The sequence below is a fragment of the Gossypium hirsutum genome, chromosome D08 (assembly GCF_007990345.1).
Source record: "Gossypium hirsutum isolate 1008001.06 chromosome D08, Gossypium_hirsutum_v2.1, whole genome shotgun sequence".
NCBI lineage: Eukaryota > Viridiplantae > Streptophyta > Magnoliopsida > Malvales > Malvaceae > Gossypium > Gossypium hirsutum.
The window spans coordinates 10,597,944-10,616,861 of record NC_053444.1 but is presented as its reverse complement, the minus strand read 5'-3'; the positions used below and the strand labels follow the sequence as shown (position 1 = coordinate 10,616,861).

At 33.8% G+C, this 18,918-nt stretch overlaps 2 protein-coding genes and 1 long non-coding RNA gene across 6 annotated transcripts; 2 read left to right on the top strand and 1 right to left on the bottom strand.

Moving 5' to 3' along the window:
- Window positions 1-5,942: 5,942 nt before the first annotated feature.
- On the top strand, window positions 5,943-9,097 carry LOC107914499 (uncharacterized). Of its 2 annotated transcripts, none has more exons than XM_016843436.2 (7): window positions 5,943-6,417; window positions 6,624-6,694; window positions 6,977-7,085; window positions 7,382-7,464; window positions 7,695-7,853; window positions 8,340-8,441; window positions 8,643-9,097. In XM_016843436.2, exons 1-7 carry the CDS (start codon window positions 6,345-6,347, stop codon window positions 8,793-8,795), a joined length of 750 nt encoding a protein of 249 aa, XP_016698925.1. In that variant the 5' UTR covers window positions 5,943-6,344; the 3' UTR covers window positions 8,796-9,097. The 2 variants fall into 2 exon arrangements, with proteins under 2 accessions (XP_016698925.1, XP_040955766.1); XM_041099832.1 differs by having other exon boundaries at window positions 8,531-9,097.
- Window positions 9,098-9,210: 113 nt separating this feature from the next.
- LOC107908100 (uncharacterized isomerase BH0283) lies at window positions 9,211-11,918 on the top strand. Of its 3 annotated transcripts, XM_041099829.1 has the most exons (6): window positions 9,211-9,569; window positions 9,693-9,890; window positions 10,041-10,352; window positions 10,766-10,927; window positions 11,245-11,328; window positions 11,412-11,918. In XM_041099829.1, the coding sequence occupies exons 2-6, from the start codon at window positions 9,774-9,776 to the stop codon at window positions 11,517-11,519; spliced, it is 783 nt and encodes a 260-aa protein (XP_040955763.1). In that variant the 5' UTR covers window positions 9,211-9,569; window positions 9,693-9,773; the 3' UTR covers window positions 11,520-11,918. The 3 variants fall into 3 exon arrangements, with proteins under 3 accessions (XP_040955763.1, XP_040955764.1, XP_040955765.1); XM_041099830.1 differs by lacking the exon at window positions 11,245-11,328 and having other exon boundaries at window positions 9,211-9,890; XM_041099831.1 differs by lacking the exon at window positions 11,412-11,918 and having other exon boundaries at window positions 9,211-9,890; window positions 11,252-11,332.
- Window positions 11,919-12,348: 430 nt separating this feature from the next.
- LOC107914515 (uncharacterized) lies at window positions 12,349-14,359 on the bottom strand. The gene is made up of 2 exons (XR_001688896.2): window positions 14,168-14,359; window positions 12,349-12,610 (listed from the first exon to the last, which is right to left on the bottom strand). It is a non-coding gene; the product is annotated as an uncharacterized lncRNA (long non-coding RNA).
- Window positions 14,360-18,918: the final 4,559 nt, after the last annotated feature.

Here is an 18,918-nt window from a genome sequence, read left to right as displayed (position 1 = left end):
TGAAACTAGTTGTTAATTCTTGTATTCTGATTTAATGCATATGGTAAGTGGTTGAGGTGAGTATTTTGGCACTTTGATAAAGAATTGAAATTATAGTTGATCGAAATGGATTGTATTGGTATATACATTATGAATGCATTGATTATTTGAATTGAAATGAATATATGTATAAATGTGATAATGTGCAAATATGAGAATTGGGTATTGGTTGTATTTGAAAACTGAAATGAAACCCTATTAACTGTATCGGACTGAGTCAGATATAGATGGCATGTCATAGGATAGGAAGAGTTTAAGGATTTCTTCGACTTGGAGTCGATGAGGCACTGGGTTCCAATTTGCTTCGGTTTAACCGGTGAGACACTAAGTGTCAATTTATATAGCGCTGGGCGCAGTTATTACTTCAAATTTATCCGATGAGGCACTAGGTGCCAAACTAGTGTGTTGGTTGGATCCGTGTATCCGTTTGAGTTTGAGTTGTGTTAATAGGGGTAATTAAATAATAAAGCTCTATAATCGATATGGAAATGACATGGTATGTGAAATGGAAATCAGATAGTGAATTGAAACATTAAAAATGAAATATGTTGTGATTAAACGAAATACATGAGTTATTTACTCATGAATGGAATGTGGAATGGATAATGCCATTGTATAAAAAAATATGGAATGATATGTAAAAAGCTATTTATATAGCAAGTGATGTGAATTGAGATATTTGTTATAAACAATCAAGTATGAAAACATGTGAAGTTTCAACATAGTGTAAAATGATGTAATGATATGCATGAATTTGAAATGATGATGTATTGTAATTGTAAGCTTAGACAATAGTGTGATTGTATAATTCAATTTAAGAATTTATGTATCATTATGTCATTAAATACTTGAATTATAGAAATATTACTGAATTTTACTCAGCATATGGTTTTGTTTTCCGTGCGCAGGTTAGGTACTTCTCTTTTGATCGCCAACTCAACATCCAACAACAATCCCGATCTCAAATGTGGTGATGTTTACCTTTTGTGATGGCATGTACCTAGGATGTCTTAAATTGATAGTTATTTTGTGAATGGTTTGTAATAGAGTTATAAGTATAATGTAGGTTTGGTATATATAAACATATGTTTGTGTTTGAAGCCATAACTTGGCATGTTGTTTTGAACTAAGGCTTGTTAGGTGTATGTGAAGTTATTATTGATGTTTAGGTGGTTATACACTAGGCTAAATTGAGTGATTTTGGTATGTTTGAAACTTTGATTTGAATGATGCTTTGTTGATAGGTTTTGATGATATAACTTGTGGTACCAATGAGGGTACATTGGTTAGGCACCTAGGATGATTGTTTTGGCATGTTTTGAGCATATTTGATCATGTTTTGAATAGGTTAAACAAATGGTTTTTGAGTTTCTTAATGCCCAAGCAAGCAGGAAATGGTAAACTTGTTGTTTAAGGTACATTTTAGGTTCTCACGGCCAGACACACGAGTGTGTGACTTGGCCGTGTGAGACATACGGTTAGACACACAGGCATGTGAGGCCATTTTTAGAGTTACATGGCCTGGCACACGGGCGTGTGGCTTGGCCTGGCCACACGGCCGTGACCCCTGTAGTTAAATTTTTCTAACTTTTTCCTAAAATTTCAAATGTTCCTGATTTAGTCCTGAATCGTTTCTAAAGTGATTCTAAGGCCTCGAGTGCTTGAATAATGGATGATATGCATGCTTAATGATGGATTCTGTTGTGATTATTGAAATGTTTTGAAATGAATAATTTAGGTAACGTTTATTCGGTAATACTCTGAAACCCTATTCTGGTGACTAATACGAGTTATGGGTGTTACATTATACATGATATGTATATGTTAAATGTTAGTGACAGTGTTTTGCTAAAGATGAAGATATGCAGTAATAGTGCACAGATAATCGGTAAGTGATATGTGTTTGATTTCAAATATTTTGGCATTGTGATCTTGAAACTGTTAGATATAGTTGACATGCCATTGGATTATGAGTACTTACAGTGATTTTGGTTGTTGAGGCCCTGGTACATGTTGGAGGGATAAGGGAATGTGAGCTAAGCTTCATTCAACGGGACATGTGAGGGGAAATAAGGAGAGTGTTAGCTTTATGCTTCACTTTTGGGACATGTTTGACTTTATGAGTCTATGTTTGGTGTGTTGGAGACCCATGTATCCAATGAGTGATGATAAAGCTCACTTTTATGTTTCATATCAAGTGCTAAATTATCTTAAAATGTATATATGTGTAATGTGATATATGTGACCATTATGTAATTTATCTATAAAGATGTTTAGAATATTGTGATATATGCTTGAATGTTAGGTGATTATATGTGTAATAGGATATATGCTTAAAAGTGAATATGTTTACCTACACTTGACTGGTTAGATGTAGGTTATATTTTATTCTTGTTAGTTTTTTACAAGAATGAGCTTGCTGGTTCAAAGGCAAGGCTTCAGTTTATCTAGAGGTCTCATGTTTCAATCTTGTGAGTGCAAAGTGAAATTATTTTTTTGTCACTTCTTGTGTCACCCAAGTGCTTAGAAGTTGGGTTGAAATCAAATTCTAAACCACCAGATTTAGATATCAGATAATTTGATAGGTTAAGATTTATTTTTATTTTTATTATTTTATATTTAAAAAATATAATTAAGAAAAAAATCCCTCTCTATTTTTCGCTCCCACTTTCTCCATTGCTTCCCCATTATGTTCTTTTCTTTTTTTTCCTTTCTTTATTTAACGTCAATTTTCTTTGGTTGTTGAAATTTCTTTGTCGATTCTTTTTCCCAATTTTCCTTGATTCCTATAGATTTTCTTCCTCCACTGTAGTGATTTTGGTGCAATTCTCTTTTTGTTAATTATCATCGTTTCTATCACTTTAATGCTTCTTTGTTTCTAATCTAACTTGGCATGTATCAGTGCCATATTTCATTTTTGACCAGTTTTGACGGTGGATGGTAAGGATTTTATTTTAATATTCATATTTTGTTAAATGAGTTTTTCACGTTTTTAGGTGATGATTTTCTATTTTATGTGGCACAACTTTGATTATTTAAAATCATTGGTATAGGTGAAGTTTCGATAACAAATATTCTTCCGGTGAATTGAGAGCTCTTGAAATTGTTCTCTCGTTAAGGTAAGTAATTCAATGTCAATTAGGGGCTAGTTTGCAATAATTCAATTTACAAGGATCAAATGTCCTATGGTTTTTGTGCAAAATGCTTTAGAAAGCAAGGGTCATTTCTTGTATTTTCTTGCTAATTCATTAAGTTAGTTGTCGTTTTTAGGTTTTGAAAACATTGTTTTTCTGTTGGCATCGTGAATTAACCAGGTGTGTGACTAAAACTCAAAAACTCATAAAAATATGGAAAAATGAATCTTCTAGTCGACACCACACGGCTGTGTGTCAAGCCATGTGCCAGACCATGTGAGCCATGCGGCCGTGTGGGCCACACAGGTATGTGGAACAATTTTGAGTAAATTTATTTTGGGCTGAGTTTTGGATTGCATATTTGAGGTCAGTGATTTTGTAAACTCCAAGGAATGATATGTATAATTGTCCGATAAATGAAATCTAATGTTTCTGTTGTGTGTGCTTTATCTTTTGTGATAAGTTATGTTTTGTTCCGATTCTCATGACATGTGACATTGTGGCTATTCTGACTAAATTGACCTGTTATCATCGAGATTTGACATATCTGTTGTGCAAAGCATGAAATCCCATGCCTACTGATTTCTGTTAAATATATGATTGCATGTTCAATATGCTTACTATTTTGACTATGTATTTGCATGTCATGTCACATTGCATGGGGTTGGAATGATATGGAAAGGAGGAAGTTCTGGCAGTTTAATGATCTGCACTATCTGGGGGTTTAACCACATATCTGTTCTAGCAACTTGACTGTAAATATAGTGGCTTGACTACATGTATCTATTCTGGCAGTTTATCTGCATTACTTTTGGTGGCTTTGTCCATAATTATTTGTTAGTGTGTTTTGGATGGACAAGTTCTGCGGAACTCTAATTAGTGTGTAGTAAAGTTGGGTTGGAAATATTCTAAAAAAACTGCATTATGGTTTCTGGAAATACTGCATTGACATAACCATGCATGATCAATTTGCTAATTTGAATTTGATGAAATTCACTACAATATTCCTATCTGTTTGTTGTATTATCTACGCTTGTGCTTAAGTTGAGTTACACACTGAGCATCATAGCTCACCCTTTTGTCTCATATTCTCAAGTAACTTGCATACTTAAAATTGCCCGCGTTTGGGAGCTCTGATTGTTTTTTTTTTGCGTAAAATTATATTAAATAATCATTAAATTAAACCTTTTTGGACTTTTGGATTTTGAGACTTATTTTCGAACTTTTAAGTTTGGTTTTGAGTTTGCTGGACTTTAGTTAGTCATTTTTAATTGAAAATTCCGCATGATTTCTAATATTAGATGTTTGATTTTTCAAAGTTAAACAAGTTGTACATTTTTTTTCCGCTGTAAATTATTTAAACCAAGAAAATAAGTTTTACGAAAATAATAAAAAATAAAGTCATTAGTGTGACATTTTTTTTTATAAATTGAGTAATGTATTATCGTTTTGGAAAAAATCACACACATATTATAACGTTCAAGTTTTCTAATTGAAAAAATGAAACAATTTTTGTTTTAAATTTAACTCTGGACTTTTTGGATTGTTTAAGTATTGTGGACTTTATTTTCAGCTTTTGATGGGCTTGCTACCGGATTGTGTTTTTGTTAAATTGTAAAATGATTCATTTCCATATTTTGAAATTGTGCTTTACAAATGAATGACTATGAAACTTCCGCTGTGAAACTAAGTAACAAATTAAATGTTTTCTATCAAGTAAATAAGATCTACGCATATTTTCTCGATAAATTGCAAGAGATTTATCAAAATTAACATTTCTCGAAAACACACTTTTCTAGTTCAAAATTTGGAACTTTAAAACAAGTTTATGTAATTCCTCAAGATTCGGTTGTTTGTCTAGGCCGGGTTTGGGCTGTTACAATTACGAATACTAAATGTATGTTGTCCAACACCAAATCAAAGGGTCTTTCTCGATTTTGATGCTAAAATGAAATTGTGAGACGACTGAGTCTATCTCCTAAACCGAAGAATTAACGAATACTAAATTAAAGAATAGTGCATGAATTCAAAGTCTCACCATTCAAACACCAAACTAAGCTAGAATTGAAATTTAGCTACTCATTGTAAAACAAACAAACAAATAATTGAAAGAAAATTGCTCAAAATAATTAAAGTCTAAAATTCAAGAAAACTTAAAAATCCAAATTAAAAGTTGACATAATGATTTATTTGGCTTCTAATTTTACAAAAAAAATCATTTTAATTACGTATCCTAACTCTTCAAATGATGCCACATCTACAACCAGAAGCTACATACTTTTTGAGCTTGGTGCAATCCTTCCTGCAATTACATTGTCAATCTTTGATATGGCGGGTACACACTAGAGATTATAGATTTTTCCTCTAGCTTATACACTTTTGGTCCAATTGTAACATCCTACACTAGATTTGAAAAATGATCTCAAATAAAGTACCATATTCATCATTGAAATAAGTCATTATTAATAGATAAAAAAATGTTTGAATTAAATATTTAAATTTAATATTTAAATTAAACTTGTTTAAGATTGGGACATAATTTAGGGCCTAATTTGTTTCATATTATTTAAATTAAACTTGTTTGAGATTGGGACATAATTAAGTGCCTATTGTGTTTCATATTATCAATAGATAAAAAGAAAACATGTTGGGATTTCTCTAAATAAAATGTCAAAAGTGTATATATTAACCAAAAAGAACTACAAATTAGGAAATTAAGGGTAAGGGAAAATTATAATTATAGAAAGAAGAATCAAAGAGAATCAAACACGGCATATCATATCTTCTTTTTTCCTCGGTGGTTTCCTCCACTTCTCACACGTGCCATTTGCTTAAATTGATACGTGTCTTCCCAGGATTCTATCAATTTCCCAGCTACATCAAATTCTACATCGGTTTTTGAACCCATCCTTCAAAGCTTTTCATCACCGAATTGGGCAAATCTCGTACACAAAGCATAGCCGAAGCAGCTGATTTTAACATTCAAGCTTTCCTCACGTTTCCATTAGATCAGTGTTCGGAGGTAGTCTGAAAGGGCTTTTTAAGGATAAGGCTGCGTTTGGATTCGATTTTTTTTATTCCTTCCAAAAAGAACGTCCCGGAAACACTCATCAATTACAGATCTAGTCATCTCCAAAAACCATTCAATCCCCGATCAAACTATCAACAGTCATGGCCACTCCTGGGGTTCTTCAAAGAGAAACCGACCTTCTCTTATCATCTCCCTTGATTGAGCTTCGTAAAGGTAATTTTTTAAAAATATTTGTGTGTTCTTTTTTTTGTTCCATTTTTTTGTGTTGTTGATGGAATGAACCCAGATCGATTTTAACCTTTTTAGCGTTAGTTATTGTGTGTTATTATGTGGATAAAACTACGCCATTTCTGTGAAAAAAATTCAAATCTTTCCCTTCTGGGAAAATTAAGTGATGTTTGTTTTAACTTTTTCGGCAGGAGAAAATGGAAAATCTCGTGGGCTCTCGATTGAGAAGAAGATTGAGCTTCTCGAGAGCTTGACTGGAAAAGTAACGTTCTTTATCACTTGCGAATGGGTCCATTTTTAGAACAATTTCCACTCTGATCTTATTGATTATAGGATCCATTTTAGTGATGATAGGTGTTGTATTGATTTAACTTTTTCTTTGTTTGCAAATTTCTTGCGTATTTGAAATTTTAACTCTTTAAGACTATTTTTGGACTAGTTCATTTATGAATTCTATTGAGTTAATGGTTTCATTGCTGTATTTGTTTGGGATATTTCTCGAATAAGCTGTTCGTTCCCTGAAATGCTTGCTTATTTGCCTCAGGTTACAAACCGACGTTCTAGAAGATGGTTAAATGATAGATTGTTGATGGAACTTGTTCCTCGCTTGAATGCAGAAGAAGTAAGAGGCCTTTTTGCTCCACCACCATGGGGTAATGACATGTCCTGCTGGATATCCCTCAGTTCACCGTATGCACTTTTTAGTAACTGCATTCATGAGTATAATAACCGTGTAACATCAGCCATGGGCAATGTGTATTAATTGATGCTCTATACGTGCCTTTAGCTATTAAGAGTGTGCAACTTTAACATGATAATAGTGGAAGGGATGAGAACATTGTTGTTGTGTGGCATACTTGTGGTCTTGGTCGCTTTGTGTCCCATTATACTTTTGAATGATTTGTTTCAAAGGAATATAATCAGCCCCTATTTGCAAATTCATTCACAGGTGATGATGTGCCGCCATCAGCATTTTGCATGACGAATGTGGGAGAATGGGACAAATTTAGGACTATAGATATGGATAAAGAGGTCATTTTACTTCCCTTGTTCGTCAAAACTTTTTCAATGTTATAAAAAGATTTTGTAATTGAAGAAGATAACCTTAAGCAAATTCAGAATAGGAAAACTATTGGTAAGTGTATAAGGAGGAAGATATTATATCTGATTTTGTAATTGAAGATGATAACCTTAAGCAAATTCTAGAATAGGAAAACTATTGTGGATACATGCTCACATTATTGTATATTCCTTTATGTTAGGCTAATATTATTGGCGCCTTAAATAATTCATCTATGAAGAAGAAATTTCATGCTGACGCTGATAAGGCAGCTTTCTTGAGTGCATGGCGAAGAGTTGATTGCCGAACAAGAGAAGCACTTCGCCGTAGCTTTCTTTCAGATCTTATTGCGAGCTATGAGGTACATGATTTTGCTTTTGATTCTTTGAGAATGGTTATTATTAATAGGTTCTTCTCATGAGCTTTTTCTTCTATTTTGTTTACAAGTTATTCACTATGTTGTTTTCTTTTCTCAAAATCAAGTGCAAGGAGGGTAGGGCTATGCCGGGTTAATGTCGGTATGAGTATGCTATAGATCCCAGCTTAATATTTATGCTATAATAGTATAATTGAAGGGATAAGTAGTGGTTAAGATAGACTTAATGCGATTAGTGTGTTTAGTAGCATACCAGACTCCAGATGTATTCCATGAGAGATGGAATTCATATGCTCAAAAGGCTTGAGAGCAGATTTCTGGTTGAAAATTTTATGTCATTAACTATTTAGATAAGTAAACAGGTAATGTACGAGAGTGAAATATGGTTCAACATAAGACCACTCAAGTTAAATATTCCCATTCTTACTCTTAGGCAACTTGGTAATACCTAAACCCTTTCTCTTTTTTCAGGACTGCATACGGACCTTCATCCAGGAACGTGGACATGGGGATGTCCTTGCTTTACAGGTCCAAGATCCTTTCCATAGATTGTTGCTGCATGGTGTCTGTGAGGTAACCCCTCGATCTTTTCCCTTTTTCTGAACATGCTTGCTTCGTTAAATGCAATGCTGAGTTGGTTACTGATGGAAATTTTTGTTCAGAAAATAGCTCTCTGATTCTTGCTGCAACCAGTGTTGGATTTAATATTGAATATTGATGAATATCTTACACGGTGAAAGTGTAATAATTTCTTCCCTAACATTCGTTAAACAGTTCTACAACGTGGTCTCGGTAACAGTTACACAGTCAAAGGGTGCGGAGTCACTAAAGGTGACGAGGATAAAGAAGAAGAAGACAGGGGTGGTTGAGCTCCCTAATATCACCTTGTCCAATTTCCTGAAAATGTCAAAGGAGGGCATTTGGTAGTTCTAGGGGCAGAAATTCGCCCCCCCCCCCCAATTCATGTTCATAAATAAGATAAGTTTGTGCACAATGCTGCGCTCGATGGAGTAATTTATTTGCGTTTAGTCATCATCTGTATTGTAGCTTTGTGAAGCTAAGGTGCCTGGATTTAATTTATAATTTCTTCCCAGTCAACAGAACAGGTTGATTGCTGGTTTAGGGTTTAGTTAAAGAACATGATGATTCCAAGCTGTTGTATGATATGATGGATCAAAAACTATATTTATATGTTTACTGTTTATTCCAGGCCTATGTGGCCATGTCAATTATAACATCCAACTCTTAAAGTCCATAAAATCATGTTGAACTCGTTCTATAAACTAAACTTGATTTAAGAAGAAAAAATATATGAAATTTTTATATAATTAATTAACAATAAGGCTGTATTTTCATTTTCTCAACTCTAAAAACCTCTCCAATGGAACTTGGGAGCTTTAGCAGATTTTATTTATAAAACAAGAATGGTATATTTAATTTGATACAAGTATTTTTTTATGGACATAGCTTAACTTGACCTAAAGTCTACTTTACAGATTAAAAAATTGAAGAGGAAATTGATTAAAAAAATGAATGGCAATTTGAGGTGGTCTTGTTTAAATTGGCTTTGGCTTTTGACCTTTTTACTTCTTCAGCACCATCATTTATCTCCGTTCAACTCCAAAGTTGAGAAAACTGTGTTCTCTCAAACTCAAATCTTAGTCTGAGCAACATGGCCAAAACACCCATCAAATACTATGTGTTAATATCTCTGTCTCTTATCTTTGCTCGTTTATTTCTGTGCTACTGCTCAACTCAGTCTTATCCCGAAAGAATGAGTTGGGTCAAGTCATAAGCAGGTTGGAATGTTTGATTCTTGAACAGGTTGACGCATTCACCAACTCCGCCTTCAAGGGGAACCCAGCTGCGGTTTGTTTGTTGGAGGAAGAAAGAGATGAGAAATGGATGCAAGCAGTGGCTGCTGAGTTTAATATCTCCGAGACTTGTTACTTGACTCGGATCACCAATTCCACCTCTCCAAACACCAGGTTTCGTCATAGATGGTTTACCCCTGTTGCCGGGGTCACTTCTCTTATTTCCAACACCCTTCACTAATAGATTGGATGTTTGATATGCTCAATTATTCTTGATTAAACCTTAAAGCTCGACTCAAATGTGAAGTGGTAATATAGCAATTGCGACCTGGATATTAATTGTTTACCTCTTTGGCAGGTAAATCTATGTGGTCATGCAACCTTAGCATCTGCTCATACTCTCTTTACAACTGGTTTGGTAAATTCAAACATTATTGAATTTGATACATTATCTGGAATCCTAACTGCTAAAAAGGTTCCAGATGTTTGTCCAACCAATGTCTCCGAGGTTCAGAATGGCGGAGTGAGCGACCACTTTCTGATCGAACTGAATTTTCCTACAGTTCCAGTCACCGACTTCAATTCTGCTGAGGCTTCACTTATATCGAAAGCCTTGAACGATGCTCCACTTATTGATGTTAAGAGAACGACTACCGCAGATGATATCTTTGTAATTCCTCAATAACACTAGTAATTTTTTTTTTGTTTCTTGATTTTCTCTTTTCTCATGCTTGAACAGGATCATTAACATTTCTGGTTTAAGTATCAGCCTTGCCTGGTTATTAGTTAAAATCACTACGTGCTTCTGAGTACATCAATATTCTTTTTTGAGAGAGATTAAAGTTACTTTTAAAATAGAAGTACGATTAAAAATGTGGATTTTATTTGCATAAGCAAAGCCTGAGTTCTCCTATTGCTTTCAATTTTGATTAGCAAGCTATATGCATATATGGTGTTACTGGTTCTCCAAGTGACTGAAATAGGGATAATGTGCTTTTGTTGACACATTTGATACTTTTACGTTTGTTAATGATAGTGTAGTGATAGGGGATTTCTTTTTTCTGTTTACTTGGATACTCTTAGGTTGTGCTCCAATCTGGAAAATCTGTTATCGAAATGGAGCCACGGTTTGACGACATACTGAAATGTCCTGGACGAGGCTTAATTGTTTCAGGGGCTGCCCCTCCAGATTCTGAATTTGATTTTATTAGTCGGTTCTTCTGTCCTAAGTATGGTATTAATGAGGTGAGCCATGGTATCCAACATTTCTTATTTCATCTAAGCAGACAGTTTTTGCTTAACTTATGCTCCATGCCTTTTGTTGAGGATGAAATGTGTCGTATTTATGTCCCTGGAATGAACATTTGACATTAACTATCAAGTTTGTCTGTTGTCTGGAAAAAGTAGTGAAGATGATTACTTGCAAAAATAAGTAAACACTGAGATACATACATATATGTGCTCAATGCATGTATAGCTTTGCCTGCAACATGATTCTCTTTGGCTCGACATTGCTGGATCGTTATGTAGACATGCTAATCTCTCTTTCTCATGTCTATAAGGATCCAGTTTGCGGAAGTGCACATTGTGCCTTGGCACCCTATTGGAGCCAAAAGCTGGGAAAGTTAGATTTTGTTGCGCATGCGGTATTCTTCCCTTACTTTTCCTTTGAACCATCCAACGAAACTGTTGTTGTTATGATATTGATTGTGTTGGTTGCTTCGCACAGGCATCACCTAGAGGAGGAATTGTGAAGATCCATTTAGATGAGCAGAACCACAGAGTGCTTCTGCGAGGAAAAGCTGTTATGGTGATGGAAGGCTCTGTTTTGGTGTAGATTTGGAGTTCAATTTCCCTACCCTGATCCTGGATGAATTGCAGGTTCTAGTGATAGTTACTGCCTCCAACATTTCCCTGCAACTTAAATTATTATGGACTTACGAGGTTTTGGTTTAATGAGGTACTATTTATGTGGATTTGATGTTGGTGTTTTTGAGAAAGGGAAGCAAAGGACATTGAAGCAAAACATGCAGCAATACAAAAAAAAAAAAAAAAAGAAACAAAAAACTGATCTCAACTTCTTTTGTAACATCCCATACTCGGCCTAGACGTCAAGCCGAATATCAAGATGTCACACCACAGTCTCACTAGTTGTTCATCTAGAACATGTTATTTCTCATGCATCTTTCTTTTTTTCAATTAATAATAACATAGCATTATCATGAATTACAAACCATACATTCACTTTTTGTTGATAAACCATACCAAGAATTCATAAAATAGCATAACATAGGTATTAATCATGCATTAGGATCACTTATCAAGTTTTCCAAAAAATATTACATAGGTATCGATACCACCTCTATGGTATTGATATTTTCTTTAAGTGGTATCGATACCACCTGGAAAATCAATACCAAACTAGCATTCTATTTCTCAACAAATTTCAAAACATCGGAAAATATTGTTACCTTTCGCAAGGTATCGATAATTACATCTTGAGTATCAATACTCGGGCTAAGGTATTGATACCAAATTGGTATTTTGACTCCCTGCGCTTTCAAAAATACAGAGGTATTGTTTTAAAAGCCCTAATATTGATACCTCTATTTCAAGTTGCAAAAATTCAACATTTAAGAGCATTTTAATCATTCAAACTTAATTCCTAAACATCAAACTTCATTCACTTAGTCATATAAGCATCAAAATGTCTAAAACAATAGTCCAAATACCATATCCAAGTCCACACGCTTCCAAACATACATAATATGCAAATAATCTCAAATACGTCTTAACAATCCAATATAAATGTCTACCATATTGCCTTTTTATTCCCTAGAACAAGCAAAACATCTAATATAATGAATAATGAATGGCTTGGATCAATTCCTCGACAACCATACCGCTCACATCGGGAACGCAACTACTCTGCAAAGGATAAAATGGAGTGGGTGAGCTTAACAAGCTCAGTGAATGCCTAGAACAACCACTACACAAACAAGTTGTCATGCATCAACCAAACAACATACAACATATTCCTAAAACATCATTAACTAAGTGTTATAACTCACATATTTAGTCATTTTCCATGCATTCTTTTACACATTATTTATACGAATGTTTAGGCATTTATATATTCCGACATATATCAATCACATATAAGCACATACAATCACATTTAGTCACGGTGTATGATAATTTGGCTTTTGAGATTATGAAACATAAAGTGGACTTTATCACCACTCATTGGAGACACGAATCTCAATCATGCCACACATAGACTCGTAAAGTCAATTATATCTCGTAAGCGAAGTGTATAGCTAACGCTCTCCAACACATAACACATGTATATCCCGATGAATGGAGCTCGGCTCACATTCCCTTATCTCTCCAACACTATCCTTGGGCCTCAGCACCCCTTATATCACAACACACATAGGTGAGTACTCATAATTCTATGGCATGCCAATTATATCCAAAGGTCTCATTAAGTCACAAGGCCAAAATATCCATATAAATATCATATATTTACTTGCCGATTTTTCGCACATATTTGTTGCCTATTCACATTATTAACACAATGCAATCTCTATCTAAGGCATGAGAACATTCTCTCGTATTTACCGTCACATGACAAGAATAATATACTCTCATATTCACTTCCACAACAGTCAACATAAACTCATAGCACAATCATAACATCTCATATGTTTATGATTTCACAATTTCACAAATTCACAAACAAATGTATCTCACATTTAATCATAAGTGCGAGAACACTTATACTCAAAATTTAGAATAGGGTTTTAGGTTACCTCTAAACCCCCAAATACACAACGAATCATCTGAGAGCAGCGATTCTAAAATACTAATTGAAATATTCACTTTTACCGAAAAAAATCGGAAGCTTAGACAAGCTTCTCTTTGTCTTATCTCTATTCATTGAAGGTCATATGGACTCCGACACATCAACAAGACAAACCACACATATATTCAGTCAACAATCAGTCAATAAATCACCTCAAATAGCCACAGACACAAGCCTAAGCTACACTCTTTTCTAACCAAAACTTTTAGCACGACAAACTTAAAATTCGAATAACTTAGTCTATGCTTAATCTTTTTGCACGAAACAAATTCTATTCATCTACATATTCATCTACGATTAATTTCCAACCTCTAAACTACATAAAACTATACGTTTTAAAGTATTGAAATTCTTCGACAAGTTTTTGGCAATTACAACGAAAATTCATTAAAATCCAAGAAATACTTAATGAAACTTCAAAGCTACTTTAGAAAGCTTCTAATTAGATTAAAACTAATTGAAAAAAAACTTTAAAACTAAGTTTTTATCCATAAAATCAAAATTTACCATTAAAGACCCGATTTTTGACTTTTACTTAAAACATGCATTTTAATGACTAAAAATTCAGTTTAAAGAACTAAATAATGTTTAAATATCATAAGAAAACGACTGGTTACCTTGAATGAAAGAAAATCGAGCTTTGACTCAAACCTAGAAAAACTTACATTTTGGAAAAGATGATGAAGATGGTGAAATTCTTGGTGATTTTCTTGGTTATAATGGAGGTTTAAGGCTCAAGGGTGATAAAATTCAAAGAGAATTAGGAATTGAAGATCAAAAGCAGGTGGGAGGGATTTGGGAGAGCAAGAAACGACATAAGCAAATGAGAAGAAAAGTTTTTGTGAAATAAAACGGGCTTTATTAGGTTGATTTTGAAAAATTGGTTTAATTACTTCATAAAGACTCATAGCTTTGACCATTTTGCAAATTAGTCCATTTTCTAAAATTAATGTCATTCAAAACTCATTTCCAAAAATTAACTTAACTTTATGGAAACCATTGTCGAAAACATTTCGAGTACCAACTTTACGAAATTTTGAGCTCATATAGGCCAAAATTTCTAAAATACCCCTAAAATTTCTAAGCCCCATTTTGGGGTGTGACATCTTTTCTGCAAGAAAAAACAAATTATTTGAAGTTATAGCATTACCAAATACAACCAAACCCTTAACTACTCAAAACTTTGCTTGCATACAAGCTGATCATGTCAATCAACACCTAATCACATCAAAACATAAACAAAGTAAGTTTATTTTTAATTAAATGAAATTACAAAGAGCTAAACAAAATACTAGCATGCAAACTCGACAGAATGTGCATGCACTACAATCTTAGCTATTTGCATTGCTGGTTATAGTGCAATACTCCTCTTTGGCCTTTATGCACTAGACACCAATATTGTTTCTAAATCTATCGAACCTGGTAGTTCTAAGGGGCTTTGTTAAAATGTCTTCAAGCTGGTCTATAATGGATTAGTTTCACTTCATTTGATTGTTCAACTTCTTTCACAATGTGATAGTTAATCTTGAAATGCTTTCTCTTGCCATGGAAGACAATGTTCTTTTCAATTGCTACAACAGATCGATTATCACAATAAATCTCTGTTGCTTCCCATTGGTTTAGGTTCAAATCATTCAATAGCTTCCTTATCCAAATGTCTTGGTTAACAGCTTGTAACACCCTAAAATAGGGTCTAGGAGTTTTAGGGGTATTTTAGGAACTTTAGCTTTAGAGTGTTCGAAATATTATGACATGGTATATCAGTAATATTTTGATTATTGTTTTTAGAAAAATCAAATCAATTTTGAAAAAGTGTTTTGGAAACCTTTAATTTTAGAAAAAGGACTGATTTGTAACAGAGACAAAATTGTGAGCATTTATGTTGCCATTTTATCAAAATTTTAAATTAACCTAATTTTCCCCTTCATCTTTATAAAACCCACGTTAGATTTCTTCCATTCTTTATGGTTTTCGTCCATTGCTTTCCCAAGCTCTTCTCATTCAAGTTTTGATTCCCAAACTCTATTTATTTGATTCTTATCACTTTCCAAATCATTAAACCTTCATAAAATCCAAGAAAAATACCCAAAAACACTATAGATTTCTCCATTGTCAAGCTTGTAGGTTTTTCGAGTTTTTAATCAAACACTCAATTTTTTGTCAACTAAGGTAACGATTCAATTCCTAATTAGTTTGAGATGATAACTGGTCTTTTAAACATAATTTTTAGCTATTAAATCGCGTGTTTTAAATAAAAGTTGAAAATTAGGTCATTAATAGTATATTTTGAGATTTTGGGTAAAAATGTGGTTTCAATATGTATTTGAACTTATTTTAACATAATTAGAAGATTTCTAAACTTACTTTAAATTTTCGTTAAGGATTTCATGAATTTTCGTTAAATAACCATAAACATGTTGAAAATTTCGATACCATAAATTGAGTAGTTTTGTGTATTTTAAAGGTTGAGAGTTAGTCGTAGGTGAATAATTAGATGAACGGAATCAGTTTTAGGAGAAAAAAAACTAAGTATAGAGGAAGATATTTGAGTTTCAAGTTTGTTAGTCGAAATTTCAGTTTTGTGAGGAATATAGCTTAGACTTGTGTTTTTGGTTGGTTTAAATGAGTCTTTGGCTGAATATTGAATGTGTAAATTTTATGGTTATTATGTGTGAAGCATTGGAACCGTTGGAACTTTCTTCGAGCAAGGGAAAAGGCAAGGAAAAGCTAGTTTAAGCTTTCACCTTTTTAGTGAAAGTGTAATCGGTGAGTGTTTGGAATCGCTGCAAGTAGACACGATTCATAGTGTTAATTTGGAGCTTAGGAATAGCCTAAATCCCTATCCTAAGTTCCGAGTGTAAGCTATTTCCCTTATTTTATTTTTGGGAAATTATGTGATTATGAGAATATTTATGGATTGATTATTATGATGCGATATTGTGATATGAGACGTGTGTGATGACTATTGTGAATTGTATTGTGTTGTGGAGATATTAAATATGTTGAGCAATAGTGATGATGTTGTGTTAGCAACATAAATGTGCAGAGAAAGTGTGCAAAAATCGATAGTTACGTTGATAGTACTAGAAAGAACATATGTTTTCTCCTTACTTATTGGTTAATTTGTCCCCATTTAGTTATCTTTAGCACATATTTTAGCATTTTTAGTTCAGTAAATTGCATTTTATAACTTAGTAGATCTTAGCCTATTTATCTTTACTACATGAGTATTTTCAGATTGCACCCAGAATTGTCACCACACCTGACAGCTATCCGGATAAGAACAAAAATGTGTGCGCTGTCCAGTCTGGTATAACCAACTTGTACGTACAGAGGCAGCATGATTCTGATGAAAGGACACCTAGGATATTTGAGAAAAATATAAATATTCATGTTAAAAGAAAAAAAAGGGAGCTTTTTTGGGAGAGTATCTTCTTCAACCTATCTTTTGAAGCTTTTCGGTTATGGTGGCTTAAGCCTCTTACGGGTGAACCCACGTGAAAGGAATGCAACTTAGCTCTTGACGAGGAGCTCTGACTGTAACACAAGAGGGAATAGAGAGATTCAAGTCGAGTTGTCTAGGAATAGTATTCTCCAATTGTTTCTTTTATTTTTCTTTCCTAAATGTTGGTGATTACTTTCTATTTCATGTTAGTATGGAAGTACACGTGATTTATGGGTTAAAAATTATTTTATTCAATTTTGCTTCTACTGTTTAATCTTTGAGTTTGAATGTTTTTAGCATGGAAGTGTTATTGCAGTCACTGACACTGGAAAGTGCAGTGATAGTTCTAGCTAACAAGCATGACAATGGAAGTTGCTTGTGGATTAGAGGAATTTAATCCATTTGTTCTTAATAGTGTTCCATTGCCATCATCAGAAGGTGTGGTTAATGTGCATGTTTAAGTCTTAGATTAAATATAGAAGTTAAGCTTGGTAAGATATTCATTGCAAATTATTGCATTGAAAATCACCTATCATTTTATACCTTGTGAGCACTTAGTATTCTGTGAATATTAACGTTAGGGATCCCAGTTTATCATTATCATATTTTATCTTATTGTTTTCAAGTTATTGCTTAGACAACTACTCTCACAATTTATCTCGTTTGTATCTATTTATTGCACTGACATTGATAGACAAAAGACAACCATCCTCGTGGGATCGATATCTGACAGACTCATATTTGTCTACTATACTTGCATCGATAGTGTACGCTTGCACATTATTGCTGTTACATTAAACAGTCAATCAAGTTTTGGAGCCGTTGCCGGGGATGGCATTTATTTGATGTTTATCTTTGCTTGTTTTTATTTCATAATATTTAGTTTTTACTAAGTTGTTTTATTTTTGTCGCTATTTTCACATTTTATTTTAGGTGTTGTATGACTCGAAGCAATTCAGAGTTTATTGCCGATTTTGGTCCAAAAATTGAAAGAACCGTTCGGAGGAGACTTTGAGAACAAAGGAATATGGCTTTACTAAGAAACTATGAAGTCATACCCCTGGTGCAGCAACAAAATGCTAATGACCCACTGTTGCCGCAAGACGTTCAAATACAAAACAAGCCTATATGAGATTTTGTAGTACCTGTCTTGGATGATTTACAACCGGGAGTTGTTAGGCTAGCAATCGAAGATGGAAATTTTAAACTCAAGCCAATAATTTTTCAAATGCTGAATTCTAATGGGCAATATGCTGGACTACCTCATGAAGACGCACGAGAACATCTTAAATCCTTTTTATTGATTTTTGCTTTCTTTAGTTAACAAGGCATTTCTGATGACGCTTTGAAGATGCAATTATTTCCTTATTCCTTGCAGGGAAGAGCTCATACTTGGTTTTTGGGCTACTTGCCGGATAAATTACTTCTTGGAATACACTAGCAACACAGTTTGTTTTGTAATTTAACCTACCGACAATGAATGCTCGTCTCTGAAATGATATTATAGCTTATCATTAGCTGGATGATGAGAATCTTCACACCAAATGGAAACGTTATAAATGTTTGCTTCGATGTTGTCCCATGCACAACATTCAACAGGAAACACAAATTGGAATTTTCTATAATGGGCTGAATTCACACACAAGGAATCTTGTTGACACATCAGCCAAAGGTCCTTTGCTAGATTGTGCTTATAATGATGCTTTTGGAATTCTTGAGAGAATTGCTCAAAATGATTATCAATACCCTATCTTTAGAGCTGCATAAGCAAAAAGCTACTCCGGGAGTTATTGAACTGGACGCAATATCTGCACTGAGTGCTCAAGTTTCTTTTTTTTTGCAAATATGGTGAAATATGCAAGAGACTAGTGATGTTGCACCTATACAAGTTGCTCAACAAGTTGATGTTCCTATCTTTTGTTG